This window comes from Fusarium subglutinans (genome assembly GCF_013396075.1).
Source record: "Fusarium subglutinans strain NRRL 66333 chromosome Unknown NRRL66333_c0000155, whole genome shotgun sequence".
NCBI lineage: Eukaryota > Fungi > Ascomycota > Sordariomycetes > Hypocreales > Nectriaceae > Fusarium > Fusarium subglutinans.
Window position 1 is genome coordinate 25,478 of NW_023502218.1, and position 27,842 is coordinate 53,319.

Here is a 27,842-nt window from a genome sequence, read left to right on the forward strand (position 1 = left end):
AAATGAGTCAACAGATTGACATCCAGTACTTGGGTTGGCTCCAATTGCGGAATACTCCCAACCTATGGGTGAGCTGGCAAGGCACCTACAAACAAGGTGATATGAGAGACGTCGCTTACGCTGCACTGCGCAAAAGGATCAGCTTCGATGATGATGATGATGCATATACAATATTTGTGATGAGCTTGACAGCTTGCATATGCAATCGAGGTGAAAAGGGGGGCCGTTCTGCCAGATACCTTGCTCGATTGTATATCATGAGATGATCATCGTTCGCTGCATATCGTGGTGAAGGGCTCCATCGTCAGCTCAACTGCTTGAAATGTGGCAGCGTAACATGTAAGGCATGGGTCTTTGCAGGCTGTACCCAGGGTTTATCCTGGACAGGAGATAGCAGACTATGAGAATCTGAAAATTTATGAAAACTATGTGGCTGTCTGTTTGAGTAACCCACAAACGGCGTTGAGAAAATCGCAACACTGGCAGGTTGCGTTGAATCTGCATGCTGGTCCCTACTACTTCGGCATCATACTTGCGTCTTCTGTTGCACAGGACGATATCAGGTACATAAGCCCTGAGCTAAGACCTGCATGTATCAGTTTGAATCTGTGTGTTACTGCCAGCAGGTCCATCCCATCTGAGTCAATGAAACGATTCCTATATATAACACAACTTACGGTGTGGCTTTGCTGCATGTTGTCAATTCCCCGACTTTAGATAACTTCAGCTGATAACAGGACTTAGCCAGATATGCCATTGACTTACAAAACTTCAGACAAAGGCCGGGGAAACCGGTGTCAGATGGATGGATCGCACCCACTCGCCCTGCTTGATAATGACACCGCCCAAGAACGGCCTCATCCTGGCTCAAAGACCCTGAGTTCCTGCAGGCGTATGGGAGAAGAGGCAAAAGGAACTTAATAACATGCGATGTCAGACTCTGATACTCCATCGTTCATGTCCTGACCGCAGCCAAATCACTGGACCAATGCTTAAAAGGGTATAACAGGTTAGCAGATGCGGACTGGATATTGTACGAGAAGTCCATCTACGTACACAAAAGGTGCATGATCCTTGCTGCTGTCAGAGCAGTAAACACACAATCTGGTACCAGACACACCACGTTCCCATCGGAGACTAGAAGCCGCAGAAGTGGGTTCTTTGACGAAACAGTGCGAGCGTGTGGCACGGGTTCAACGTCTTTTTGGTCTTGGTCCAAAGTGTCACTGTAAAGGAGGATGAGGAGGAGGAGATGGTGGTGGTGTCGAGTGGTCTAGGTCTTGGTGCATAACCTGGTCCGTGGTCTATAGCCTTCCAGACCTTCCTTCTAGCGGTGTTAATTCTCTGCCATCGATTTTGTCACTGTTTGCTTCAGAGATACCTCATACACTTTGATACAAATGATTATGCTTGGATCTGATTAAAAGTGATGATGCCAACCGGGCTGTTTCATCTATTCTTCTTCAAAATTTCTGGTGCTTTGACAAAAGCATTCAATTCATCAATTATCGTCCAATCACATGCTATATCTTCAAGCGGGGACAAGTCCAGAGACAGCATGTGGATCCCTTCAAGTTGCATTCCAACAGGAAGGACCCATTGAAAAAGAGTGAACTTGTGAAGGAGCTTGGCGGAAGCATTTGAGGAAGGGCCCTGGAAGTCAGACCCAGTTGAACGTGTCAACCGTGTCGTCTGAGTGGACCGTGTGGCAGCGAACCAGCAAAATCTCCCGCGAAATCAGCCCATTTCTTGCCTCCTCGTCAGGTCTGGCGTCGCCTGCCTCCGCCTGCTGTTGATAATCGTGTCATGCCATTTTTTCTGCTCCAGGCAATTGTGACCCCATCTCACTTGCCCTTGTTGCCCTTGACCCTGGGCTGGTCCTTCCCAACCATTCTCTGTCTCTGTCTCTCTTTTTGATCCATGTAGGCCAGGGCATCGTAGCACCCCGGTCGTCGCTTGCCATCAACCCCCGAAATCCGGTACCTGCCCGTTCGTGGGTGCTGTATTTCCTATATCTGACCTTGAGGCTCGGAATAGCTTCATACTTAGCCCCTCTCTTATCCTCTCTTCACCTCGGTGTCCCTCTTCGTGCTCCGCCGTCCATCGTCCGTCCTCTGTATCTTCGTTTCTGCCATCGCTGTGGCTGTCTCGTCCACCTTGCTCGCCATTCTCATCGTAGCCTGCATATCTGCACAAACCCTTGTCGTCTCAGTTGTAGCTTGTCAGTCAGATTCAGCCTGCCCAATAGTTATTCGGCCATTCTGCCCCGCGACCTCGAAAACCCCATACACTTACCGATCGATCTATTCTATCATACATATCCAATTAATACTACTACGCGGCCTACTCGAAATCTCCAAACATCTTACGACATATTCAGTTTTACGAATTCGATCTTGACGACCTCTTCTCATCAGGCGATATCGGGGAACTCACATAACACCCCGGTTGTGATACGCACAGCACTCGATAACTGAGTGGACGGACTTCCTCGGAGAATACCACCTTACCGAATATCCTTTGCTTTCCACACACCTCGTCGTTTGTCGCCAGCTTGATCATCTGCGGCATCTTCTGTCTGGACTCAGAAGCCTCCGCCACCTTTACCTCTCGCAACTACTGCCGGACGGCACTCTGTCAACAATCTGAACCGACAGAGGTCGTCCATGATCTTGTGATCTCCCGAAAACTTCCACTGTAACATGGTGCCTAGCATTGCCCAATCTGACGACATGGATCAAATGGAAATCCCCTTTCCAGCACATCGTGAGCGCCAGGAAGGCTCTCCTCCTCCCTTTCAAGATCCTCTGGCTCTTCTTCGCAGTCTTCCTGAGCCCCCGCTGGAATGTCAAGTATGTGTTGTTGGCGCAGGACCTGCCGGTCTAATGTTGGCCGCAAACCTGACCAGATTCGGCATCAACGTTGAGGTAATCGATGATCGAGCCGATCAGACGCCCGTAGGAAGGTAAGCTTATCACCACGATTCAATTGCACCAATGAAACAACCCAATTGACCTCGAGAATAGAGCCGATGGCCTCCAGCCAAAGACGATCGAAACCTTCCGACAAATGCGACTATCAGATACTTTGCTAAAGCAAGGTGTTCGTGTCTTCGATATCGCATTCTGGCGTAGCACCGCGGACGAGCCTCTTCGTCGACTTGGTCGCGAAGTCCATTATCCCCCTATTATCGATGTTCTCGACCCCTATATTCTTCTAGTCCACCAAGGTATGGTCGAAGGGCTGTTTCTTGAGGATATGAAGAAACGTGGCAAGGAGGTTCGTCGAAACATGGCTTTTGAGTCGTACAGCGTCCCCGACAACAAGACTGGTCCCCTCCAAGTCAACTGCCGTGCCAATGTCAATCAAGACAAGCGTTCGGTTCTTACTCAATACCTGATTGGATGTGAGTGGCAACCCCTTACGCTTATTAGACGCTCAGGAACTGACATTACTACTTAGGTGATGGCGCACACTCCAAGGTTCGCAAGAGTATCCCCGATGTCAAGGCTGTCGGCATGTCTCAGGCTGCCATTTGGGGCGTTCTCGACGGCGAACTGATTACCGACTTCCCCGATATTTGGTCCAAAACGCTCGTCTATTCACAAGAGCACGGTTCAATTCTTATCATTCCTCGAGAGAGGAATATGACTCGTTTCTATATTGAGCTGAAGGCTGGTGCCAAATTTGATCGCCGCGATCTGGGTCAGGAGTTCATGATGAAACGCGCGAAGAAGATTATGGCACCGTTCCGCTTGGACTGGAAGTACGTTGAGTGGTTCGGCCGTTATCAGGTTGGTCAGAGGGTTGCTAGTCGCTTCACTGATGGCCACTTGAGGGCCTTCCTGGCTGGTGATGCCAGCCACACCCACTCTCCCAAGTCAGCACAAGGTATGAACACCTCAATGCACGACTCATGGAATTTGTCATGGAAGTTGAACCTTGCGGTTCGAGGCTTGGCCAAACCAAATCTTCTCGAGAGTTACGAGGAAGAACGACGCAAGATTGCCCTGGACTTGGTTAACTTTGACTATGAGCATGCGAACCAAATTGCTGGTGGCGACGCCATTGCACTCGCTGAGAACTTCAGGACCAACGTTCGTTTCATTTCCGGAATTGGTGCTGAATATGGTGAGAATGCCATCAACAGGCCAGGAACTGGAAACAACCATTTTGTGATGGGAGACGCCAAGCCAGGTTGCCTTCTGCCTCCCGCCAAGGTGACTCGATATATCGACTCCAACCCTGTCGATATCCAGCTTGACATACCTATGCTCGGCCAGTTCCGAATCTATCTTCTTATGTGGGATGTTCAACAATCAGCACCGTTTCTGCAGACATTCTGCCACGCTATTGCAGGTACAGACTCCTTTATTAGCCGTCTATCTGCTGCAGCTAGCGCTTCTTATGCTTCTCAACCTCGAGCACCAGCTCCCGAGGATGTTTATTCTCGACCTGAGCGATACACCATTGTCAGCCACCTCTTCACTTTTGGTCTTATCAGTAAGTTCCTGCGCATCTTGTACTTGGAGATCGCTTGTTAACAAGTCAATCAGCTACCATGCCTAAGACGGAGATTGAAATCTCAGATCTCCCACCTCTTCTGCAAGACAGCCGTTGGACCTTCTACCTCGACGACATTCCCGACCAGGACACCCGTGGCTCCCTGTGCACTAACAAATGGCTCGGCAGCCTGGGACCTGGCGAGGTAGCCATCGTCAACGTTCGTCCCGATGGTTATGTCGGCTCGATAGGTCGCTGGGACTCAAGCCTTGATGAGTCTGGTGTTCAGGCAGCTCGATGGCTCGATGAGTATTATGACGGATTCATGAAAATTCCAACGCAGTAAGCTCGGAGGGGATCATGAGTTAATATAGAGGACCAGCCGAAGCCCACGCAACCCTTAGACTTGCCCGTACTCTATCTGAAATTCTTCGAGAGCCATCTGGGGGACAAGAGATCCCTGTGCACATTGGCATTTTCGAATTCTTATATCCAGGAGTACGGAGTTGTTGACAATATTTTATCATCCTTGATGCAACTCCTGCAGTGCCCTGCTTGGGCCTGCATCGCCATTGAGAAGAACGAAGCAAGACGGGCCACAGTGGCCCGACTAACCACCGTTCACAGAAGGAGGAGGGACCAGGAAAGGCATATTTAGAGACAGACGTTATTGTCGGCAATAGAAGAGGGCCACCACTACAGTAAGATCGATCGCCAGATGGGCGTAATCTTGCTCATGTTACGACACATTTGGTAGTTAGTCACTACTCATATCACGGAATCTATTTTATTTATCAACTTGCACATTGTTTGTTATTGGTATTGTTATTGTTATTATTATCATCGTCATGCTTTACCGTCGTACGTACGACTCCACATGTTCTGTTTCGTATCAGCTCGAAATACGTACATGAAGATAATTTCAGCTAGAGTCTGTGCTCAGATGTCTTTATCTAGAGCTGCTATCTAAAGTCCCTAAATCACCCTGGTTCATCCGGGGTCCTCTCTTGCCAGCCGGTTTTCTTCACCATACATCTCTCCAGTCATCTATGAGTAGTTCTTACAATTCTGCACCTCTCCATAGGGGCAGGTTGGGATAACCGTTCTACATGTGGCAATCTGGCACACAAAATCATTCTGAGACTACCAAGAACATACATCTCACGTGTGGCATAGTGAAAACGACGAAAAGAAAATACAAGATGAGTAAGACACATACAGCGAAATATAAGGTAATGAAGGTTCCGATGTTTTTGAAATTCATGGCACTCGGCTGAGCTCAACAGCCTGACTATTGCCCTTATTATGCTAGCAGATATGCATTCTACATCAATATCCCGTTTTCCATCTTCCGTTCTTGCTTACTCGCTTTTCCTTTTAATCAAATCCACCATCTCAGTTTCCGCCTGATTATTGCTGGGTAGGCATGGAGACATCAGCCTTTTTAGCAACGGCATCCGCACTCTGCCATAGAGCTGTTACAGTCTTGAGCTGAGTGTAGAAGTTGATGCCAGGCTTTCCGTAGAATGTGCTGGCACCGCCACCAGCAATAGACTTCTTGTTACCAGTGAAAGAGAACATGGGCAGAGGGACAGGGATAGGGACATTGATGCCTACCTGACCAGCCTCAATGTTCTTGCGGAAGGTCTCGGCAGTAGCACCAGACCTGGTGAAGATAGCAGTACCATTACCATACTCGTTCTTGTTAACAAGGTCGATAGCGTCATCAATGGACTCTGCGTTGAGGCAGACAAGGACCGGGCCGAAGACCTCCTCTTTGTAGCAGGTCATGTCAGGTGTGACATTGGTGATGATGGTAGGGCCAACCCAGTTACCGTTAGGGTACTTGCTGGGCTTGCAGCCACGGCCATCAAGAAGAATAGTAGCGCCCTCCTTCTCGGCAGACTCAATGAGCTTCTCGATACGCTCCTTGCTCTGCGGGGAGATCACGGGACCGAGATCAGCGCCCTCCTCAAAGCCACCATTAACGTTGAGATGCTTGGCTTGCTCGGCGACCTCGTTAAGCCACTCCTTGGTCTCGCCAACCATAACAAGAGTGCTCAAAGCCATACAGCGCTGACCGGCAGCACCGAAAGCGGCACCAGTAATGGAGTTGATGAACTGGTTCTTGTTGGCATCAGGAGAGACAACGGCGTGGTTCTTGGCGCCCAGGTTGGCCTGAACACGCTTGCCATTGGCGGAACCACGGCTGAAGATATACTCGCCGGCCTTATTACCACCAACGAAGCTGATCGCTTTGATAGCGGGCTCGTCGAGGATGAAGTCGACAGTGCGGTGGGCGCCGTGAATGATGTTGACAACACCCTCGGGGAAGCCAGCCTTCTGGACAAGCTCGGCAATGATCATGGCAGCACCGGGGTCACGCTCAGAAGGCTTAAGTATGAGGGTGTTTCCAGTGATGGTGGCAATAGGGATGCACCAAAGGGGAATCATGGCAGGGAAGTCTACACATTGATTAGCTAAGAAATGATGCTAGCAACTCGCCGGTTACTCACTGAAGGGGCAGATAGCAGCGGTGACACCCAGGGGTTCACGGTAGGTTCGGGTCTCCATATCCTTGGAGACTTCAAGGACCTCACCCTTGAGAAGCTCTGGAGCGGCGATAGCAGCCTCAGCGACTTGAAGGCCACGAAGGACATCACCCTTGGCATCAGCAAAGGTCTTGCCTTGCTCGAGAGTAATACTAGCAGCGAGGCGGTCCCAGTTCTCACGAATGAGCTGGACAAACCGGAACATGATCTGCTGTCGAGAGATGACAGTCGTGTTCTTCCATGACTTAAAGGCCTTCTCGGCGCTTGCAACAGCAGCCTTCATCTCAGCGTCGGTCATCTGAGGGACGCGAGTAACGAGCTCGTTGGTAGCAGGATCGTGCAAGTCGATGTACTTATCGGTCGAGGACGAAACAAACTTGTTGTCGATGAAGTAAGGAGTATCGACCGCCTCGACCTTTGCGTGAGTGGTAGGATAGCTGCTAGCGGTTGAGGCCAGGGCAGCCGTCACAGGCTGAAGCTGCTTGCTTGTCGCATGAATGCGCCTGGCAGCGACGTGAGATGCGCCGCTTGTGATGTTAGATGAGGCGAGGAGAGAGGATCGAGAAAGGGCGGGAGTAGATCGGCTGGAAGCACCCAGGCCGCGAGAGATTGCGCGACGCATAATGGCGATGATGAATATGACAGACAGTATAGGTAGTCGATGAGGCTCGAATACGTGGTGTGTAAGTGAGAAGGGACAAGAGCTAAGAGGGGGAGAGCGAGAGCGAGAGCGAGAGCAATTGACCTCGATAACTTCCACTGAAGCAACACAGACAGGACAGAATTCAAGAGGCCATGGGTTCTCTAGACTTTTATACTGAGAAACTGTCCCGGCTATGTCAACGGTGCGGAGGCAATTGGAGGGGCGGTCCTCTGAGAAGGTCACCACTTACAAGCACCAAAGGCGAGTCAGTGCGGGGCGGCGAGAGCAACTCATGATAAGCCAGCAACTTCCCCCAAGAGCTGGGCTGGCATTTCTGGAAAGTGAAAGTGTGGGGTAATTGCCGAGTGAGCTCCGGCTTGTCCGCTGGTTACCGTCAATGCCGATGGATACCACGGTCTGAGGTTTGTCTCCCAATTCAAGTCTCCTACTGGCTGAGATTGCCGGCCAGAAACTAGATCTCTCACTCCGTTTCTTCGTCTCTCTTCGCCTGCCTAATTGGGAAACATATCTATCTCACCTGCCCTCTATCTATCGGCCATCGGGGTCACCTTCCATGATTCTCCAACGTAAATGGATGTTTATGGAGGGCGTTTGTCTTTTCAATATTGATCTAGGCTGATACTGGACGCCCTTATCTGTGAATGCACGCCGATTTCGGTGAAAGAGTGAAAAACACTAGGTAGTTCAAGACTTGTCAAGTTGACCTACCTTACCTTACCTTAGGTACTGTAAATACAAAACTAAACAAACCGAGATAGCAATGTCAACGCCTTACTTCACAGTACCTCGAGTGGACTAGACATACGGAACACCACGACGAGTCATAAACCGATCAAGAGTGAGGTCAGCCTGAAAAGCTATCAATTGTTTGATATCCCTATCGCTGCTCTGGTGCGCCAAATCAATCAATCATGAGAATTGTGTACATTTCCTTCCAAACTTGCTTCTCTTCTTAGCTCCATAGCTTCTCCGTCTCCTTTTGAATATCACTCCAGCCGATACAACCAACTAATCATCTGAGATTATCTTCTCGTTTTCTTTATGACTGGCTGCGAGTGGTGCGCTTGTTAACGGCGCCCTTGACCTGCTCGGCGCCGGTAGCGGTGGCCTCAGCAGCCTTATCCTTGACCTGCTTGGCCTTTTCGGATGCCTTCTCGGCAGTCTGCTGAACAGCAGGTGACTTGCCAAGGTTGAACAGAACAGCGACGAGGCCAGCGGCAGTAATGATGATGGCGACAAGAGCTCCAGCGACCTCGGGGACGAACTTGATGGCCTCGATAGGATCCTGAGCGGCAATGGCCTTGAAGAGCTCGACCTTCTCGGTAATGTAATGAACAGGGTCGTCGAGGAACTTGAGGTCGCTGGGGGACTTGGGCTTATCCTCCTGCTTAGGCTTGTCGGCATCAAAGAGGGCCTTCTCGATGGGGTGCTTGACACCAAACGTCTCCTCAGCGAGCTTGTTGGCGTCCTCAATGGAGTGACCAATGTAGATGTTGTCAAAGAGAATATCATTTTGCATAGTCCAGATCTCGAAACCAATGGCTCCCATGGGCTCGAAGTTGGCAGGGGTCTTGTCCTCGAAGTAGTCGGGGTTCTTGATCTTGCGGGGAGCCCAAGTTCCCTTGTATGCCGGATTCTCGATGTAAGGTGCAGTCCACTTGCCCTTGTAGTCGGGGTTGCGCTTCATTGGCTTAGTCCACGAGCCACAACCAGAGGCGTCGGCACACTTGGGGTTGGGGACGGTAGGGGCGATCCAGTCGCCGTCCTCCTCGTCATCCCAATCATCTGGCTTCTCGGCCTCAGGATCGGGGATGGTGACGGGCTCGTTCTCGAGCCAGTCCTCGGGCTTCTCGGCTTCCTCATCGACAATCTCGTAGGGAGCTTCCTCGTCCCAATCCTCAGGCTTCTTGGCCTCGGGGTCGGGAATGCGTGCTTGGTCAACCCAGTCGTCGGGCTTCTTATCGTTCGCATCATCAATCTCGGCGGGGGGGTTGACAGCGGGGGTGAAATCCTCCAAGAGGCTGCCGGTCTTGACCTCCTCGTTATTCTGCTTGATGACGTACGTATTGTTGGGATGAACGATCAAGGTGTAAAGCTCGGTGGTCTTTGTAATCTTGGCGGTGGGGGGAGAATCGAGATGCTTCTCCTCATACTCGCCAGTCTTGGGGTTCTTGTGATTGAAAATGAAGTGGACTTTGTTGGTGTGGCCGCACTTGTCGGGACCAAACATGATCACGTATGGGGTTGTGTTTGCGAACTCTTCCTGATGAAGAGCCTTGTTATCGCGAAGGAGCTTCATGTAAGCACCACCACACTCTAGGCCATCTGGAGGCAAAAATGTCAGCATGCACGATCACTGAGTCGGATTCCAAAGTCATGCTTACTTTGCAGCTTCACCTCATACTGGACGACGAGGGTGTTGTCCTTGTTGTCGATCTTCTTAGGGAACTTGGCGGAAATAGCATGGTGCGCCGCAGGGTTCTTGACAACAAGACCCTTATCGCCCTCGATGCCCTTGTACTGTGAGGGCTCCTCAACGGCCCACTCGCCAACATAGGCCCATTCCTCCTCGGAGCCAGATGTGTCCTTCTTCGCGTGAGAGGGCTTCCATCGCTGGTCCCAGTCGTCGGTGAACTGCTCCAGGAAGTCGGCCTTGACAACGGTGGGCTGTAGGGCGGGTTAGCCATCAATTGACTGGGACAAGAGCTCATGATGAGGAGCTGCATAGTCCTCATACACGAGCTCAGTTACTCATTGAAATGAAGAGGAAAAAACACTCACAGTGAAGGTAGGCAGCTTGTCGGGAACAGAGGGTGAGGCCTCCTTGATGTCCTCAGCGTGAACTTTGCCTGTAAGCATGGCAGCCGACATGGCCGCTGCAACAGCGTTGAGCTTCATGTTGAAGGAAGTGACGGAGTAGCTAGCTTGAGCAGAGAATTAAGGACGTCACTAGAGGCTGCGCAAGAGAAGGAGCAGGAACACGATTAAAAAAAGACGTGTGACTAAGGGAAAAGTGTATGCTCGAGGAGGGTATTCCCAGCGCTCGAGGAGATATGATGTCCAAGAGTGAGGTGGAATGTTGAATGGGGAGAGTGAAGAAGCGAAAGGTGGCGTCTTAACAATGAGTGGAGAGCTCTGTCTTAGTGTTGAGGACACGTAGAACGAAGAAGCTCAGAGCCGCCTAAATTTCAGGGATCACGAACAGGTGCAGAGCGGGGGCCGTGGCCCGGAGCCACTAAGGTTGGAAGAAGGAAGGTGCGGATGCCGACTGTCAGGTACTCCCATGGAACTGGGGGCGGGGACGTTGATGGAAGCCTCACAGCCTCGGCCTTGTTAGTCTAGTGGTTACAGAATAGGACATGCTTGTCCCACAGATGGAAGGCTCGAGAAGAAGACAGCTGTCCATGGAACAGTTGGCGGATGAATGGTTAATTTCACAAGCGTAATAAGCCTCAACTTTAAACCCGAAGTAGAATATTGGCTAATCTAGTCATCTAGTCCAGGGCATCGCAGTGTTGACGAGGGCGTACAGAGCTGTTGGATTCTTCCAATGGGTTTCAGTGTACTCCGTATGTAAGTGTAGAAACAACTGCTCCGGAACCAATAGCAAAATTCGGAGTCTTTAGTACATTATTATGCTTCTAAACGAACCTGAAGCACGGAGATTTCTACAGTGGCTTGTTAATCTTGAGACCAATTGGTCCAAGCAAATGATGTGGACTGTGAACTTGAATCATCGATAGACATTGTCCTTCTCTGCATCACCTTACTCTTACCTTACCTTAAGTGACTGACCCAGTGTCGTTCAACATAGGTACCTACCTACCCTATCGCCTATCTGGGAGAGGAAAGAAAACTCAGAACTTTGTCCCTGGACGATAAAAAAACATAGGTGATTTAGCCTTATTTTAGGGGACTCTTCACTGAGTTTATTTCAGCACTCCTTTTTCAAGTCTTGAGATTTCTTGCTCCCTGAGGGCCTATAGACCGATGACTGACACCGAGCAGAGCCTCGAATGAGTTCGGGGACGGCTCCCAGCACCGAACTTAATAAGGTACCCAGGTAGTGAGTGAGTGTTACGAAAAGTGCCTGACAAGATAGCAATAAGATCAAGCGCACATGGAACACTGTGGCGTCAAGGGTATTACTGCAATCAAACCGTAATTGAAGCAAATTGTTCTGTTATGACATTTTCATGTAAACATCAGCGACACAGGAAAACAGCTCGGCATGCAAACAGCACTCGAGGAGGTGCCTTCGAAATATGAACTATTATTTTTATCTCGGTTTCGAAGAAGTCATCATATGATGATTGAATTGGACTCGAGCATTTTCTCCAAAAGGTACGGAGTTACGTAGTGAGACAATCATTTCGCTTGTTTACAAGCTAAACCCTTCAAGCACCCGATTGGGAAACAGCAGCCAATCACAGAACAACACCCCACAACGTCAGGTTTCGTGTTTGTGTGTTTTGTTCTGACTCCAAGTCAAGTGAAAGATGCACATCAAGTTGAGGTTACGCAGAGCGCAAAAAAAGAGGTATTGTATTGATGCTCGTGTCGAGCCCTATGTGAACGCGTAAGGTGTCCCAATAATTTGTCCATGAAAAGTCGATCCGGCCCAAAGAGGCCTTCGTCATGATGCCCAACATGTATCACATCTGAAATCAAACTCCAATCGTTACCGCTCTAGAGCAAACCCATTAAAATCCTTCTCTTCCATCAACCGAATTTCCAAAAGAGGCCATCCAATTTACAGAGCCAAGACAGCGGCAACGAGACCGAGGAAAGAGACACCGCCAACGAGAGCGGTGGCGGCATTGCCAGTCTCGGTAGACGAAGCAGCGGAGCCGGAAGCAGTGCCGGAGGCAGATCCAGAGGCGGTCTCAGAGGCGTCGGTAGCGGTGGCATCAGACTCAGAGGCAGAGGCGGTGGCGGTGCTGTCCTCATCAGAGGCAGTGCCAGTGGCCTTGGAAGCAGCAGATCCGGCAGCGGAGGAAGCCTCATCCTTGGAGCCAGCAGCGGCGGTCTCACGGGGAGTACCGGAGATGGTCTTCCAGTAGTTGTCGGCGATACAGTCCTGGAGACAGACAGAGTACTTCTCGGTGTCGGAGGCAGAGCCCTTGCCCTTAGGGCAGGCGGCAACACACTCGGTGGTGGCGTTGATGTTCTTCTCATCGGGAGAGGGGACCTGGGGAATTATGGTTAGACCCGTGTTTGTCAACATAGTTCGACATCAGACTCACAGAGATGCAGTAAGACTGGCACTTGACATCACCAGCATCACAGGCGTCAAGGCAGTCAAGCTGAGACTGTTGAGCGGGAGAGACAGAAGCAGTCTTGCTCTGGGCAGCGGCCATGGTGGCGAAAGCGCCGGCAACGAAGATGGAAGTGAAACGCATGTTGATGGATTTCGAGGTTGTTGATATTAGAATTAGTAGTGTAAAGTAATCGAGATGAATCTCAAAGCGAAAGTCTGAAGTGGAATTCTTGTCTTAAACGAACGACAGGTGGATGACAACGAAGGTGAGGAGGAAGGGAAGCAAGAGCACGCGACGGGGCAGCCAGGTCCTTTTATGAGTTGAGTCCTCAACTGGACGTGGACGGTTTGCAAAGGGGCATGCCCACACCATCAAGCCAATGACCAGACCAACACCGCTTAAGCCTAAGCAAGCAAGCCTAGACAAGGCAAAGCAAAGTCTCAGACCCCCCAGGCCAGGCTAGGGGAAGCCGTGAGAGTCACAGGCTCACAGGCCCAGGCCCAGGCCCAGGCACAAGTCAACAAGACTGACCTGAGGTGCAGGCAAAGAAAGAGAGCGCCAAGCTAGCCCCCGGCTCATCGGGAGATAGGGGACCCATCAGAACCTTTACATTTTGCTTGTCAATGGCTAGGAGCATGGACGGACATGCATGGACATGGGGTGAGGGAAGAGAGGACCCATGAGGGCGCTAGGATTAGGATTGGAGCCATTGAGGATCCATTTTGTCTGATCAGGAAGTGCAAAAGACTGGACTGGGAGGAGAGAGAAACGAAGTATCCATCAGCTTCTGGGGGATGCTGTTGCTGTCTATAGATAGGCATAGAGTCACAGAGCACGCATGATGCACATTCGGGGTTCCGTTAGTATCAGAATAACACAACAGAAAAAGCATGAGGGGAGTTTTGGGTATGCCACGCAAACCACCTCACACAAGTCCACGTCCATGTCCACGTTGTGACACAGTACAGTATGTACATGCAGTGGGATGACAACAAAGAAGGGACAAGTACAAGCACAAGCACAAGCACAAGCACAAAATTTTAGAGTGAGTTGCAGCCGGGTCGGACTGTAGCGAGCGAAAGAAGAGGAGCCTGAGGAGGGAGGCAGGCATAGACTGACTGACTGACTGATGTGATGTGATGGATGTCGATCGATGTTCGTTTACTTTCTGGTCTGGGGAAGCCCGCCGACATCAATTTTAAATTTGCAAGCCATGATCCAAGAGACTGCCACTAATTTGCCGTCCCTGTCCTGCGTTGACTAGGGGAAGAAACGACTAATTAGCTGTCAGTTGAGCTGGGGGATGTTCCTGTAATTCCGGCCCAGCGCAGATCTTGCATCTCTCCCTTCGTTTAACGATTCTTTTTCGGCTCAGATGATCGAGTGTTGTGAGTGGGCTCTTCTCCTCGACTAACAAAACTTATGATGGATGGGAAAAGACGTTGGGAGACAAGAAAAAAAAAACACAAGCGACCCACACATATTGGATGGATGGATGATCCTCCACTTGCTCTTTCATCCCTCCATCATGGGGAGCTTCGCCTCCAACAGCTCGTGTTGCCTGGTGACATGACCACCATCTGCCGTCCTTTCTTACATGTGTGGTGTTTTCTGCTTTCCACCACCACTGATGAGTGACGATGAGCCCCCCCTAATTTGCACCCTCAAAAAGGTGAACCGTGACGGGACACGGCTGTTCTTCTCAGCGCGCCTAGATCACTGCACTAGCATCGGATCTCTCACAGTCCATTGGACTCGAGGTTGTCTCAGGGGGTGACCCTTGGGGCTAGACAATAATAGACCGGGCCTCCATTTTGGGACAAGGAGTGGGCGGAAGTGTGTACAAGACGAGACGCTGTAAACCATCAGCGAGACGAGACTGAGCACTGCAGTGAGTTTGCAATCCAGCCAATACAATGTAAACAATAACACACTTAAGGATTTGTTTTCTTCTTCACAGTATGAGTGAATAGTAAATAAAACACAGACTGGAAAGCCACGGTCTACTACTGTATGTACCTAAGTTAGCACCATAGCGGCTGCCTGGAGGGCTTGGCCAGAGTAATTAATAAAACGGCCTCGTTCTCATTGGCGTACATGTAGTAAACACTCTGACTGACACTTTGTTTGGCTAGCACGAGCGTCATCTCAATGCGCTATCACCAGGTCAAAATACTGTGTAGACTACTAACGACATGCTCGAGAACTCAACAAACTCAAACTCTCCTCTTCCCTCAAATGGATGGGCAAACGGCGCCTACGACTTGTGACGGATACTCTTTGCCGCATTGTGACCTGCAAAAGCCCTCGGCTCAACCTATTTTGTACATCCCAATCCATGAATACGAGGTAGCCCAGAGAAAAAGCCCCGGCGGTGCTCCCCGTTCCCCCATATGCCACTATGTTATTAGGGGCACCTGTGATACTGCTACAGTACCTACTGCTACTGCTACAGTGCAGCTCTACCAGGACCAGGTTGTTGGCGTCCCGGCACCGGCGCTGAGAGCTGAAAGAGGTCATTTATTACATATAAGCAGGGACAAGGGTCAACCTCTCAAGACAAGACATGATGCTCAGAGCCTGTTGATGGATTCTCGCACTCATTAAACGAGTATTATTACCCACCTGTAAAGGCTTGTGATTGAGGCGCCATCCTTGAAAATGTTAAAACACAGGCCAGGTCTGTTCCAAGGCATTCGTCCATTTGTCTTCAATCCGGCAAGATTCTCCATCTGATGCTGGCTATTATCACATATCCAAAACTCCAAGTCATTCAGATAACATGAACCCTTGAGTTCATGCAAAGACGTGTACTATATCCATATGTGTTGCAACAGATGCTTATCTGGCCCAGTTCAAACTTGCGTTGATGAATCTTGATGGAAGAGAGACCCCATTATCAACTGTACTCCGTAGCTTTTGGTCCTTTCTCGGCCGTTCCGTCTCCGTTCCTATTCATAGCTCGCTCGCTTGCCACCATAGACGCAATACTACCTCGGATTAGACTGAAGCCAATGCCCTTGGAAAACTGAGGTTGCACGCATTGCCTAGAATCGGGATACAAGATAAAATATTCCGGACAAAAGAAGATTCCATCACATGGCAAAGATTCTTCAGACAGAGACTTGGGTTGATGTAGATTTTGCAGAGCCTGTGGACCAGGAGAAATACGGCCTGCCCACTCAAGACTAGTAACCGCCCAACGTTCCCAAGCCATTGCGCTCATCAGCCGCGATTTGATTCTGCGCAGAATGGCCTTGAATATAGAGAAGGTCTTCGGAGTTGTAGTTGTCAATTGGCTAGCGTACAGTAGGTAAGGTAGTTAGTTGGAGAGTACTCTTGTCATCACGGATGGGATGGATTTCGACAGCACAGAGCACAGATCACCACTCAGAGGCTCTGAAACCACAGCCTAGGTACTAAGACAGGTGCGGCACTGGCCTAACGTTAGACAAGAAACTATCCACCACCAACATCAGCTTCAGCTTCATTGCGTTGGCCGTGCTGCTATCATCTCATTTCCCAAACCTCAACACTCCGCTGGATCTCTGTCCTTCACCGGCCACTGCGTTCCGAATCAGAAACCCTCTGCAGAGACACAATTTCAAGGGCGCTCCGTATCTCTAACTAGATATCCCTCCAAAGCTAAAATGTCAACTGAGCAACGCGCAACTGGCGATGCCCTCATTACTTCCGAGGACCCGAACCACCCTGCAAACCTGATCCCTTCGCTATGCGCAAAGTTCTGGACTCTGGGCTGGGTCACGGGAACAGGAGGCGGTTGCTCTATTCGAGATGAGTATGTTTATGTTTACCTTGCTCGTTTTTGAAATTTCATCCTGGTTTTTTTTTTTTTTTTTACCCCGCGACCCCGCGACCCCGCGATGATGAGTTGGAGAAGGCAATATATTTATTGCAAGACTCATGATACCTGTGTATACATACCCTCCTCAAGTGAATGGGAAAATCACCTGAAACTTCTCTTGGGCATTTGCTATTGAAATAGGGGGCAAAAGTTTCTCTTAACTTACACCATGATCGCAGTGATCTCGTATACATTGCGCCCTCGGGCGTTCAAAAAGAACTCATGAAGAACACCGATATATATGTCATGGCTCTTTCTGAGCAAGATCCTAACCACAACAAGCTCAACCAGCGCACGTATCTACGATCTCCTCCCTGCTACAAGCCTTCTCAGTGCACCCCCTTGTTCCTTGCTGCTTTCACCCGCCGAGGAGCTGGCTGTTGTATACATACTCACTCTCAATGGGCTGTTCTTGTCACCCTCCTGTTGGAATCCCAAGGCCCCGGAAAGGATCGAGTTTTCGAGATCAACAACATTGAGCAGATCAAGGGCTTTGGCCGTGGCATGAACAAGACGGGCAACCTGGGCTATCATGACACCCTTCGAATCCCAGTCATCGAGAATACTCCTCATGAGGAAGACTTGACCGAGTATCTTGAAGAAGCGATGGATAAGTATCCCGACACATACGCTGTTCTCGTCCGACGTCACGGTGTCTACGTTTGGGGTGATAACGTTCATAAGGCCAAAACTCAATGTGAGAGGTAAGCAAGATATAACATGCTCACTCAGGATCTGCGAATGATTATGCTGAAATGATGTAGTCTTGATTACCTTTTCCAGCTTGCCGTTGAGATGAAGAAGCTCGGCCTTCCTTGGATCAGTCAAGTCGAGCAGATTGCTCCCCAGCGAACATAGTCGGAGAAGCAATCAGAGTTGCCTACAAATCCCAGCACCTCGACGCAACTATGCTCTTGACGAACGGGCTTGCTTACCAGGCAGTTAGTCTGAAAGCCAAATGAGGCACGGCGTTATGTGAGATGATGGCCTGAAGAAAAATCAAGGGTAGTCGATAGATGAATGCGGCCAACAACATGAGAATGACCAAGAGACGGAAATTGTCTCTCAAATAATAGAGTATGCCACCATTGCGGATTGTTACATTCGCGAGTTTGTTCTTTTTGACGGGCATCATACGTTCCAAAAATTAATTTACAGACAGCCTGCGAAGTCATGAACTTGGAACAAATCAGTGACATGACTTGTCCCATAGTTATGGACATAATGCTCAACATATTCGGGACCTCGTTGCTATGAAATTAATCATTATCCAACTTATAACTCATCTCTAGGGCGTTGCTGCTCAACAACATCAGGCTCCTCCCACATCCTCTTCTTGGGATTACCGATGTTGTCTTCATCACCCTCTGGGATGTTCCCCAGCTCATCTGCCTCTCTCACAACGTTCACAATCTTATCCACCTCTTCCAAAACTTCGGCCTGCTGCTCAGTGCCAACCTTGACGGTGGGCAATTCATCGTCCGGCAAGCCCTCCACCGGAACTCCTTTGCTCGCTTGTCCAGCCTCCTTCACCTGGCCCTGCCCCGAACCCGCGTGCATCATCGCACTGCCTGCTGAGGTTCCCAATCCAAAAATCAACCTCAGCGGCAGCCAAACAATCCACCACATCGGTCCATACAGCAGTCTTCTGAACAACAGCCAGCCGAGTGTACAAGCTAGCATGTAAAATGTCGTCTGAAGGTACCACGTATCGCTTTTCTGCGAGCGCAGCAGTGTGCCTAACAAGTCCTTGGAGCTCGCCAGCATTGCGTCCAGAGAGCCATACGACTCGTTCAGTTGCTTCAAAGCAGCAGAAGATTCTGTCAAAGTCTCATGTGCAAACTCGCTGCGAGCCAACTCCGCCTGGATCAAATCATGTGTTCGTCGTAGGGCGTTGGTCACATTAGCACTCGCACCAACGTTCTGTTGGTCATCTTCAGTGAGGCTTGATTGCTGCTTCTGAACATTCTGCTGATGGCGTGTAGGACGAGCAGTCTTTTCATCGTCAGGGTAAAGAGAGTTGGTCTCGGAGGTAGGCTGTGAAAATGAGGTAAGGAGGATCTCGCGCTCTTGTCTTTGTGCCTGTGCGAGGCTATGCTTTGCTGATAGTCGTGCTTTTCGAAAAGAGAGACGGCAGCTAAAGTACGTTTAGACATAAATACCATTTCCCTCTCAGCGCAAACTATACCTTGCAAGTTCCTTTCCAATCTGTTCCACACTCTCTTTCAATCGGTCTTTGTCATGCTCTGCACCACGCAGAAACTCCACTTCTTCCTGCAGAAGCTCATGCTCCTCTTCTCCGTCTCGTAGAGTACTCGTAATTTCTGCGCTGAGTTCGCCGCTTTCGCTGCTCTCCTCGTCGGTGGTCAGGGGCACAGATCCAGGTTGGAATTTGAGTGTTGCGAGTCGATCGATAAGCTCTTTGAGCTGTGTTGTAGTCTCTTGCAGAGCCGTCAAACGCTCCTGCAGACCCTCGAAGGACATCTTCAGCTTGTCGAGTTTGCGATATTATGCTGGTGAAGAACTGTTAGGTATATGCTGTGCAAGTCGATCTCGAAACGTGGTCCGTCATGACGTTGCAGTTACCTTAGCTGGGTGCTACCCCTTTAGGGTGATATGCATGTACCGAGACAATATCGAACCTCGAAATTTTAGCATCACCAAACTACCGGCCTATAGCTCTTGAGTGTGTAAACGACTACGTTCGACTCCCTTGCCAAAGCCAATTTTCTCTTGAGTATTTTACGAGCTTCGCCTTTTACTCGCCGTCAAGATGATCACCAAGTTTATGACTGAGGTTTCGGCCAAATTCAACCCTTTCTCGGCCTGCGCAAAGCCAGCTCGTCTGTTTCTCACATTTCTACCTCCGAATGCCCGAGCCAATGGAACAACAATCACATCAACCATCTTACCCCGAACTTCAAAAGAGCCCAGCTCCCTGCGAGTGAAATTTAGTGCGTAATACTAGAAGGCTATTTGTAGTTCCTAGGGGGTCCAATGGCTAACGAGATGCAGAGGATGGCAAGGAGCTCAACTTCGACTGCCAAAAGATCAACATTAAAGGACTTGTGGAGGAAGTAGACCGACACTCGCGTCAATTGCAGAAGGCAGCCGACTTAACCGATTAAAATATGTGAAACACATCGCTATATTGTATCACTCACTCTGCACAAACGGCGTTCAGGAAACGAACCATGTACATTTACGAACCCCGGGATGGCATAGCAGGGATTGAGGGTCTTGTATAATATTACGACAATTGGCATCATTTTTATATATTGTTCTTGAGTATCTCCGTGCTCAACTTTTGTGAAGACTACATGTCTACCATACTTCTTCCTTTTATGCAAGATGGTTGGTCTATGAACACTTAAGCAGAGGCACCGCTGATGAAGAACCACTTGTCGATGGAAGCATCGATCTTCTCGGCGGGGAGATCCTCGCTGGGAGGCAGAGGGGGGAGCTGGTCAGGAGAGACGCGAGAAGGAGAGTTCTGGACAGTGACGTTGGTGCTGTGCAAATGTTAATATCAACTGTGTTAGGAAGATAGCTTAGAGACTTACGTGGAGACACCGCCAGCAGGGGTCTTGCCAGTGATGAGACGCTCCCAGGCCTCAGCACACTCGCGGATGACATCATGGGCGTAGCTTAAAATTGTCAGTCTTGGGCTCACTGAGCCGGAGTTCAAGAACTCACCTCTTGTTCTTGCACTCGCCAGTGAAGGCAAACTGGTTCTCGGGCTTGCCATCGGGAATCTTGTAGATACGGAACCACTCGTTGGTGGCACGGAGGAGACCGGGAAGGTGTCGCTCGACATCCTCGACGTCGTTCAGCTTGGAGGCGAGAGGGTCGTTGATATCAATGACGATGACCTTCCAGTCAGTCTCCTCCTCGTCGAGGAGAGCCATGACACCGAGGACCTTGACCTGCTTGACCTGACCAGTGTAGCCAACGAGCTCACCGATCTCGCAGACATCGAGAGGGTCGTTGTCACCCTTAGCCTTGGTCTCAGGGTGAACGGAGTTGGGATCCTCCCAAGTCTGGTGATCGAGTTAGGGATGACCACGTCAGATTGGGGTAAACAATGAGCATACCTGGGGGAAGGCACCGTAGTTCCACAGGTAACCTTTGTGGGGGAAGCAGTTTCGGACGTATCGAAGCTTGCCCTTCTTGATATCCTGCTTGATGGGGTTGAGGAGCTCCTCCTTGGAGATCTAGAGTGAGGGTTTTGTCAGTATTCATGTTTTGCGTCTTGTCGGTCTGGGCAACGATTGCGCAAGGAGGGGGGAGGGGTAACATAGCACACGACAACTGTAAATGAAGCAAAGCGTGCCGAGGAGGCAACAAGACAGCAATTGATGTTGGCCGGAACATACCTCGAGCTTGGCATTGGTCCATCGAGGAATCTCGACAACCATGTTCAGGATGGTCTGCTCCTGGTTGGCATAGAGAGGAATATCATGGAAAGGAGAAACAGGCTGGCCATCCTTCTCGATGTAGACTCGGTGCTCGAAGGTGTTGGGAGCCGCAACCTTGCGGACGGTGTAGTTGGAGGCCATGTCGGGCTTCTGCTTTGAAACGGGACCTGTGGGTGAGGATGAGGAGGAAAAGTGTCGAGCAATCTGAGCTGTTCGACGGGAAGAAATTTTGGAGGTTGACGTAGCAGCAGAGTGAGAATAAGAAGAGGATGGAGGGGGCGGGGCACCACTGGTAACGACACTATTGCTCCCGCCGGGGCCTGCAGCGGCAGCGGCAGGGCTACGTGCTGCCAGCGATGCCATGTAATTGGCCCGGCCAGGTACTCGGTATGGCGACAGCGACGGCGCTGCGGAGGGACTGTACAGCAGTGTCCCAGTGGCTGTGGTGCCTGTGACTGTAGTGCGCAACGACCTCTGGAGCAGCAGAAGCCGGGAACTTTGCGGCTGTAACATCAATACTAAGCTGGTCTTTAGGGGGCGGCTTGAAGTGGAGCAGCCCCGGGGAGAAGGGTGTAAAAGGGAGAGAGGAAAGAGATTGGGAGGTTATATCAAGAGTCTACGGTGAGAAGAAACCTTATGCCTAGGCCTTACACCGCGGTCGTCGGCTGTAGTGCAGGGCTTCAAGAGAAACCGAGGTCGTCTTTTCGCGGGCACGGGAGTTGGTTTTCGGATGGTCGATACGGACCAGAAGCTAACTGGTTCTGGATATCGTGATGGGTCTCAGTAGTGCTAATTTGATTTGATCCTCATCTTCATGCCGTGTAATATATCCGCACAACACGACCGACAGCCCGAGACAAGTCATGACCCGATGAGCCTATCTCATTACACGTGCAGCTAAACGAATTGAAGTAATGTCTAAGCTCAAGGTCCTTCTTACGCTCCCCTCTTGTACTTTAGTCAATCCAAGATATTTATTGCCAAGGCGATTAATTATTTCCTTCTGCTCTGCAATCAAGCCTATCATGAAAATTCTTCTATCTCCGTAACCGGAACATAAACCGTCTTATTATTAGGCGCAACACCAACAAAATGCAGACCCCATCCATCCACACCGTTTGAAAAGCCAGAGCCCCCAAGATGCACCAGGACCCACGATACTGATCACCTCATATCGATTGGTGCTGAGTGATTCAGCAAAGAGTTGAACACGAGCCTAAGACCATAGTTTACGCCACGAGCTGGTTCATCGTCGTTTTCACTACTACCCTACGAACCTCAACAGTACACCATTTTAAACTTTTGATAGGCACGCCTATTCTGATTCAACTAACGAGACTAACTAAGCAATAATCAAAGGCTATAAACAAACAGCACTTCAAAAAGAAAAAAAGGATAAAAACCCTTCTCGTACCCCAGACTTATTAAACTTGGGAACTGGTCCCTCGACGACGCCCAGACAGACTGCGAAAACAGCAAGTGAACTTTCTCGCCTGCTCAAGAAAACGAAACTTATCGAAACAAAAGCCCAGGCCAGAATTGGCACCCTTGTTTATTATCCTGTAATTGCCCACTTAGCCAGCGACCTCAGCATAGACAGAAGACTTGGTACCCCGTTGCTCCAAAGGAGAAGTGCCGGATTCAACTGTAGCTGCCTCAGACTGGACGGGAGACAAATTGCCTTCCGAAGCCAGAGGCTCCTTTCCATTTCCCTCAAGGGTTGGCGATCGACTTTGGACTGGAGTGGAAAAGCCCTCGGCCTCAGGTCGCCACCCTCGAAGGTCATCCTCAGCATCATTTAGGATTTGGCGTGCCAGGGAGGAGTGTTCATAAGGTACTCGCGTATCGCCAGGGACCACAGGCGAATCATCGAGAAGCTCCAACAGACGGCGGCCATGTTTGGCTAGCATGATCTGCTTTTCGGCACGCTCGATGGTTGCAGCGAACTCAGCAACATAGGCTTCCTTGAGCTTTTGTCGGGTCTGTATGATTGGTCAGCCTTGCTCAAGTGGTTGATGAAGCGATGCTAGTCACAACTCACGGTGTTGGTCAATTGGGCCTCCGCCACCAAGTTCTCAGCCTCAGCTCTCACCAATTCCTGCTCGAGGACAGGCAACCTTGTGCTGCCAGGCTCCTTTAACTTCAGTTTCTGGATCTCGTCGGCAATCTTGTCCTTTTTTTCGCGGCTAGGTTGCACGCTCTTCTCTGTGTTTCGAATAGCCTTGAGTTCGGCGCGAGAATCGTCAAGAGCATGAGCATATGCGTCCTCCTGCTCGCCCATTTCGCTTAGGATAACTCCCACTTTATCCGATATATCACTAATACTCTCATCTCCGGTATGCTCACCCCATTCGGATAACTGAGTCGCGATGGAAACCCGCTCACGGCCGGCGGTCTCATGGGCGCTGATGAGATTGTTCTCCGATTTGATGAGGCGGAAGAGCTTACGGGACAGCTCAGGTTGGACCTGGCCGCGAAGTGAGTTGAACGAGAAACCTGGGCGCTTGGCTCCGGCACCAGTGCCAGAGTTGCCCTTGGATTTGTTGGATCGAATGGAGAGTGCACGATTCCTAGGAAAGGGTTTTATGTCAATCGGGCTTTCTGAATTTAGTGAGTCATGGCGTGAAGAAGAGGCATCGAAACTGAAGCGAGACATTGTATTTTGATATACAGCAAGGTTGGTTAAGGTGCGACGACATACGAAGTTTGACAATTGCTGAAGATGCTAACGGGAGCTTACATGTTGAAGACTTGACGAAGGATAACTACTATACCTAGAGAGCCAAGGTAATAGGCAGGTGAATCCTGCAGGTGTCGCTCAAGAGTAACTGCGACTCGGCCAGAATGCACCTTCTTCCGTATAGGTAGTCAGCTTTCACGTCACAGAGTATTCTTGCCTTCCCCGCTACTTATGGAACAGACAAGGCCCAACACCTCCTCACACAATAGAACAGGTGACAGCTTACAGTGGAATAAGGCGATTCAAGAATTCAGCTGCAGAGCCGCTTTGGGTGGTAAACGTAAATCAGTGCAAATCGTCTGGGTCCGGCTGGGTCAGGTCTGTTACAAGGGGGATGGATGTAAGAGATCTCCAGATGTTAAAGCTGCCGATACCAAGGCAGGGGTTGTGCAGGCTTTAAACAAGTAGAAGGGCCTTTTTGAACTGACGTTGACGACACCAACACATCTTGATCTGCCCTGCTTTCGGTAGCACAAGTACATGTTTTCAGCTGCAGCTACGCTCACAATTGGAGTAACTCGCTGTATCTGTCTTAGAGAGCCTTTGGATGTTCGGTGGCGGAATGCAGTGTGATGTCATGAGCTCCTCTAGCGACGATCCAGCCTTGCGGGACACTCCGCACCCCGCCCAGACGATACGTCAACAGGCTTTCCAAATGGTCAGAGTAGCAGCTCCAAATGACGAAGATCCGTGGCTCCCGAGAAACAAGCACGAGGCTCAGCCTTTCATGGAAGAGACATTGGTCGAATAGCGTCTTGAGATTCTTAAGTTGACCTTTTTCTACTGTCACAACTTATGGTTAACAGCCCATTGAGCCAAAGCCAACAAAAAAACTCCATCTTATTTAATTGCGCTGTGTCACCTATTCCTGTGCATTAATAACGCCCACCCTGTGTCCAATATCTTTAACCAGACAGTTTCCCCCAAAACCTTGCCCAAATAGTCATACGTTCCTCATCAATACATTAAACCCAATTGCCAATGCCGCTAAACACAGCCCGCCAAGTACCGCATGCTCTGTCCAACGTCATCGTCTCTAACTACACCCACAATTCAGCATTGGTGCCTTCAGACGATCAATAGCGCTCATAGACAACAGTGCCACTGTTTCGTGGGCTGTGGCTGTAGGACCGTCTAGAGACACTGGTGTAGCTTGCTCGGGGAGAGCGTGAGTGATGGTGGTGATGGTGATGGTGATGATGACCTGTGTATCGTCTAGAAGGTGTAATCTCTTCGTGATAGTAGTACTTGGTCCTGGACTTGGGTTCACTGCCGAAACACATCCTGGTGGTTGTTTGAGGGTTTGTTCGGCGAGAGTGAGACTGGCCGTAGCTGTGATAGGACAGGATTAGTCGAACGAGATCGTTAAAGCGACTGGAAAGCGAGGCCCTGATTGATCAGCCTCAACTTGAGATATTGGTTGTTGAATTATAAATGCAAAATAATGTGTAAGGCTTCGAGGAGGGTTCTCATGTTCAATCTTATACCAGTGCCCTGGTCTTCTTTGCCCGGTTTCTTTTGACTAACCCATGCTGTCAGAACCTGGCGCAGACAAGGAGAGGGTCCCCAGCCAGGGTGGCCATTCGGAGCCTGTCTCGCCCACCCATCTCAGGCTCAACTGGGAGACACAGTCCCTCCACACATACTACACTTCGCGTAGTGCCAAGTCCGTGTTAGAACCTGGCAAAGTCTGTACATACAAGAGGCTATCAAAAGAGGCTGGGCCTACCTGGCCTACGGAGTTGCCCGCCTCTACGGATAATGGCTTGGACCCTGTCCTTGGTGGTGGCTTTGCTGTCTTTATCACAACATACAAAGTCGAGAGTAGGTATTTGACTGTCATCTGATGTTTCTTGCGTCTTGAAAACTGGAAACCTAATCCATTTACCAATATGGTCCTCTCTATTTTACACTTTTACATCTTTCCCAGCAGCTGCTTCCAGGCTCCTCATCATGTAAAGGTGAAGACCTCTCAATCAAAAGGCACGTTCCGTTTCTATTAAAGCGTCTATTTCTTAGGCTTAAATCCCACCTGCACCTGGCCCAATGCCCAGGTAGTGACAAATACTACCATGGCACTGGCAAAGATGACCAAAGGTTTTCGAAGAGCGCTCGAGAGAGGCGCATCGTAAGAGATGATAAGTTGGCGGTCTCGGAACTCATCAACCAGGTTTCGCGCCTTGATGCTGACGGCTGTTCTGCCGACAGTATCGAGGTAGGTTCTGGTCAGATCAACCGAGGTAGATACGATCGATGATTCGGGAATGTTGGTGTGAAACTTGACGTTCCTGTATCAAAATTAGCAAAGGTACAGATAATGCTTGGACTGTCGGCTTACTCGGCGCCTTCTGGAAGGAGAACATTGACGTTGATGTGCTCATACTCAACGCCTTCTGGCTGCTTGGGGCCTTCGATGAAAGGAATCCGGAGTACGAAACTACCAGTGACGGTCTTTCGCAGGAAGTTAGAAGCATCGGAGTTCCACCCAATAGTGAAAGGGTACCTCCATCCACCAAAAAGAGGGTATCGCGGCTTTAGAACAAGAAGAGCGTCTCGGTTGTCGGTTCGCCAAGTAGACGTTGTGACGTTGCCGATCACATCTGTATAGTAGGCGTCCACGCTTCCGCCTGGAAGAGGAATTCGCAATTGGTCGAGGTAATGCGAAGGTCGAACTCCTGCAACCCCATGCTGACGGTACAACGAATGCTGAGAATATTTGATTCGATCGAAGTTGTCAGAAAGGTTGGCACCGCCGTGATACATCTCGTAGTGCTCCTCGAAGGCGATGTTACCGCCCCAGTGGCTGACTTCAATCAAACGGTCGAGCTCCTTGACATGAATAACCGGTTTGGTAAACTGAAAGCGAACGTTTGCAGGGGAGACAGCACCGGCGGGCTTTTCATCGAAGGGACCATAGATGAGCTTGGTGCCCTGCTTTACAGGAAACTCCTTGGCCTCGCCACTGCCTGGAAGTTTTGTATAATCGGGGACATCGGCCGAAGCAGCCTTGATCTCGGTCTTCTGCTTCTTCGTGATGTAGGCAGATGGCGCATAAACGGAAAAGTTGAAGCTCAGGTATTGGTCATCGTCCTGGGAAACGGCTACGGGGAGAGGAGTGTAGGCTTTCAGGTAATAGTAGGTGATTCCGAGTGTTTGTTGAGCACCAGGCTTGAGCGGCGTGGGCAGTCGGATACGATAGTACTGAACATCACTATATTGCACCGTTAGTATCCAGCTGCGACATAGTCAGGCTGGAAGACACATACCTGAGAGGATCGTACTCGACAATTTCGGCCACGAACGGTCCGGCGTTCGCATCCTTACGATCCTTAACCTCGAAACCTCCTATACGAGGAAGCTGTTCGGTAGTAAATGGCACATAGTACTCTGTCTGCGGCTCCTTTGCAACGTTCTCGACGAGGACATTGATCTGTTCCTTTACGTAGGTCTTCTCTAGAGAGATGACATGCACCAAATTGGCGTTCTTGAAAACCTGTGGAGGCTTGAAGTCGACGGGCAGGATGACCTTTGATGTCTTGGAGTCTGTAGTTGCGCCAGCGAGCGCGACAGATATGAAGCTAAAGAGCGCCGTGGTGATGGCGAAAGGCTTCATGATGACGGCTTAGGATGGGGATACACTCATTTATTGAGAGATCCGAAGCTGTCAAGAATGAAGTTTTGTTGTGGCCGTGTACCGCAAGGTAATTGTGGTCAAAGGTTGATTAATGCAAGCTCGCAACTCTCGAGACAACTCAACTTCTAGACCCTCCTGAGACAGCTCCCCAAAAAGCATACGTTGCCCATTTGGCGCGTCAGCGGAAGCTTCAGGGTAGGTTCCA

General features: G+C 50.1%; 8 protein-coding genes across 8 annotated transcripts; 2 read left to right on the plus strand and 6 right to left on the minus strand.

The window, feature by feature from the left end:
• Positions 1–2,702: 2,702 nt before the first annotated feature.
• Positions 2,703–4,849, plus strand: FSUBG_9746 (phenol 2-monooxygenase; the record flags this gene model as incomplete). Its single annotated transcript, XM_036688292.1, has 4 exons — positions 2,703–2,965; positions 3,027–3,406; positions 3,463–4,503; positions 4,557–4,849. The coding sequence occupies 4 exons, from the start codon at positions 2,703–2,705 to the stop codon at positions 4,847–4,849; spliced, it is 1,977 nt and encodes a 658-aa protein (XP_036534745.1).
• A 1,064-nt stretch (positions 4,850–5,913) lies between these two features.
• On the minus strand, positions 5,914–7,677 carry FSUBG_9747 (methylmalonate-semialdehyde dehydrogenase (acylating); the record flags this gene model as incomplete). Its single annotated transcript, XM_036688293.1, has 2 exons — positions 5,914–6,968; positions 7,020–7,677. The coding sequence occupies 2 exons, from the start codon at positions 7,675–7,677 to the stop codon at positions 5,914–5,916; spliced, it is 1,713 nt and encodes a 570-aa protein (XP_036534746.1).
• A 1,081-nt stretch (positions 7,678–8,758) lies between these two features.
• Positions 8,759–10,617, minus strand: FSUBG_9748 (calcium-binding precursor cnx1; the record flags this gene model as incomplete). Its single annotated transcript, XM_036688294.1, has 3 exons — positions 8,759–10,044; positions 10,104–10,386; positions 10,501–10,617. The coding sequence occupies 3 exons, from the start codon at positions 10,615–10,617 to the stop codon at positions 8,759–8,761; spliced, it is 1,686 nt and encodes a 561-aa protein (XP_036534747.1).
• Positions 10,618–12,472: 1,855 nt separating this feature from the next.
• Positions 12,473–13,121, minus strand: FSUBG_9749 (uncharacterized protein; the record flags this gene model as incomplete). Its single annotated transcript, XM_036688295.1, has 2 exons — positions 12,473–12,910; positions 12,966–13,121. The coding sequence occupies 2 exons, from the start codon at positions 13,119–13,121 to the stop codon at positions 12,473–12,475; spliced, it is 594 nt and encodes a 197-aa protein (XP_036534748.1).
• A 3,509-nt stretch (positions 13,122–16,630) lies between these two features.
• On the plus strand, positions 16,631–17,703 carry FSUBG_9750 (methylthioribulose-1-phosphate dehydratase; the record flags this gene model as incomplete). Its single annotated transcript, XM_036688297.1, has 3 exons — positions 16,631–16,779; positions 17,025–17,549; positions 17,610–17,703. 3 exons carry the CDS (start codon positions 16,631–16,633, stop codon positions 17,701–17,703), a joined length of 768 nt encoding a protein of 255 aa, XP_036534749.1.
• Positions 17,704–18,120: 417 nt separating this feature from the next.
• FSUBG_9751 (transport membrane glycoprotein Sec20) lies at positions 18,121–19,329 on the minus strand (the record flags this gene model as incomplete). The annotated part of the gene is made up of 2 exons (XM_036688298.1): positions 18,121–18,982; positions 19,034–19,329. The coding sequence occupies 2 exons, from the start codon at positions 19,327–19,329 to the stop codon at positions 18,121–18,123; spliced, it is 1,158 nt and encodes a 385-aa protein (XP_036534750.1).
• Positions 19,330–20,215: 886 nt separating this feature from the next.
• Positions 20,216–21,626, minus strand: FSUBG_9752 (inorganic pyrophosphatase; the record flags this gene model as incomplete). Its single annotated transcript, XM_036688299.1, has 5 exons — positions 20,216–20,357; positions 20,409–20,492; positions 20,542–20,885; positions 20,940–21,059; positions 21,222–21,626. The coding sequence occupies 5 exons, from the start codon at positions 21,624–21,626 to the stop codon at positions 20,216–20,218; spliced, it is 1,095 nt and encodes a 364-aa protein (XP_036534751.1).
• A 1,211-nt stretch (positions 21,627–22,837) lies between these two features.
• On the minus strand, positions 22,838–27,616 carry FSUBG_9753 (oligosaccharyl transferase complex subunit OST4; the record flags this gene model as incomplete). The annotated part of the gene is made up of 8 exons (XM_036688300.1): positions 22,838–23,245; positions 23,305–23,833; positions 24,004–24,037; positions 25,054–25,335; positions 25,531–25,648; positions 26,036–26,291; positions 26,342–27,214; positions 27,270–27,616. The coding sequence occupies 8 exons, from the start codon at positions 27,614–27,616 to the stop codon at positions 22,838–22,840; spliced, it is 2,847 nt and encodes a 948-aa protein (XP_036534752.1).
• Between the last annotated feature and the right edge of the window lie 226 nt (positions 27,617–27,842).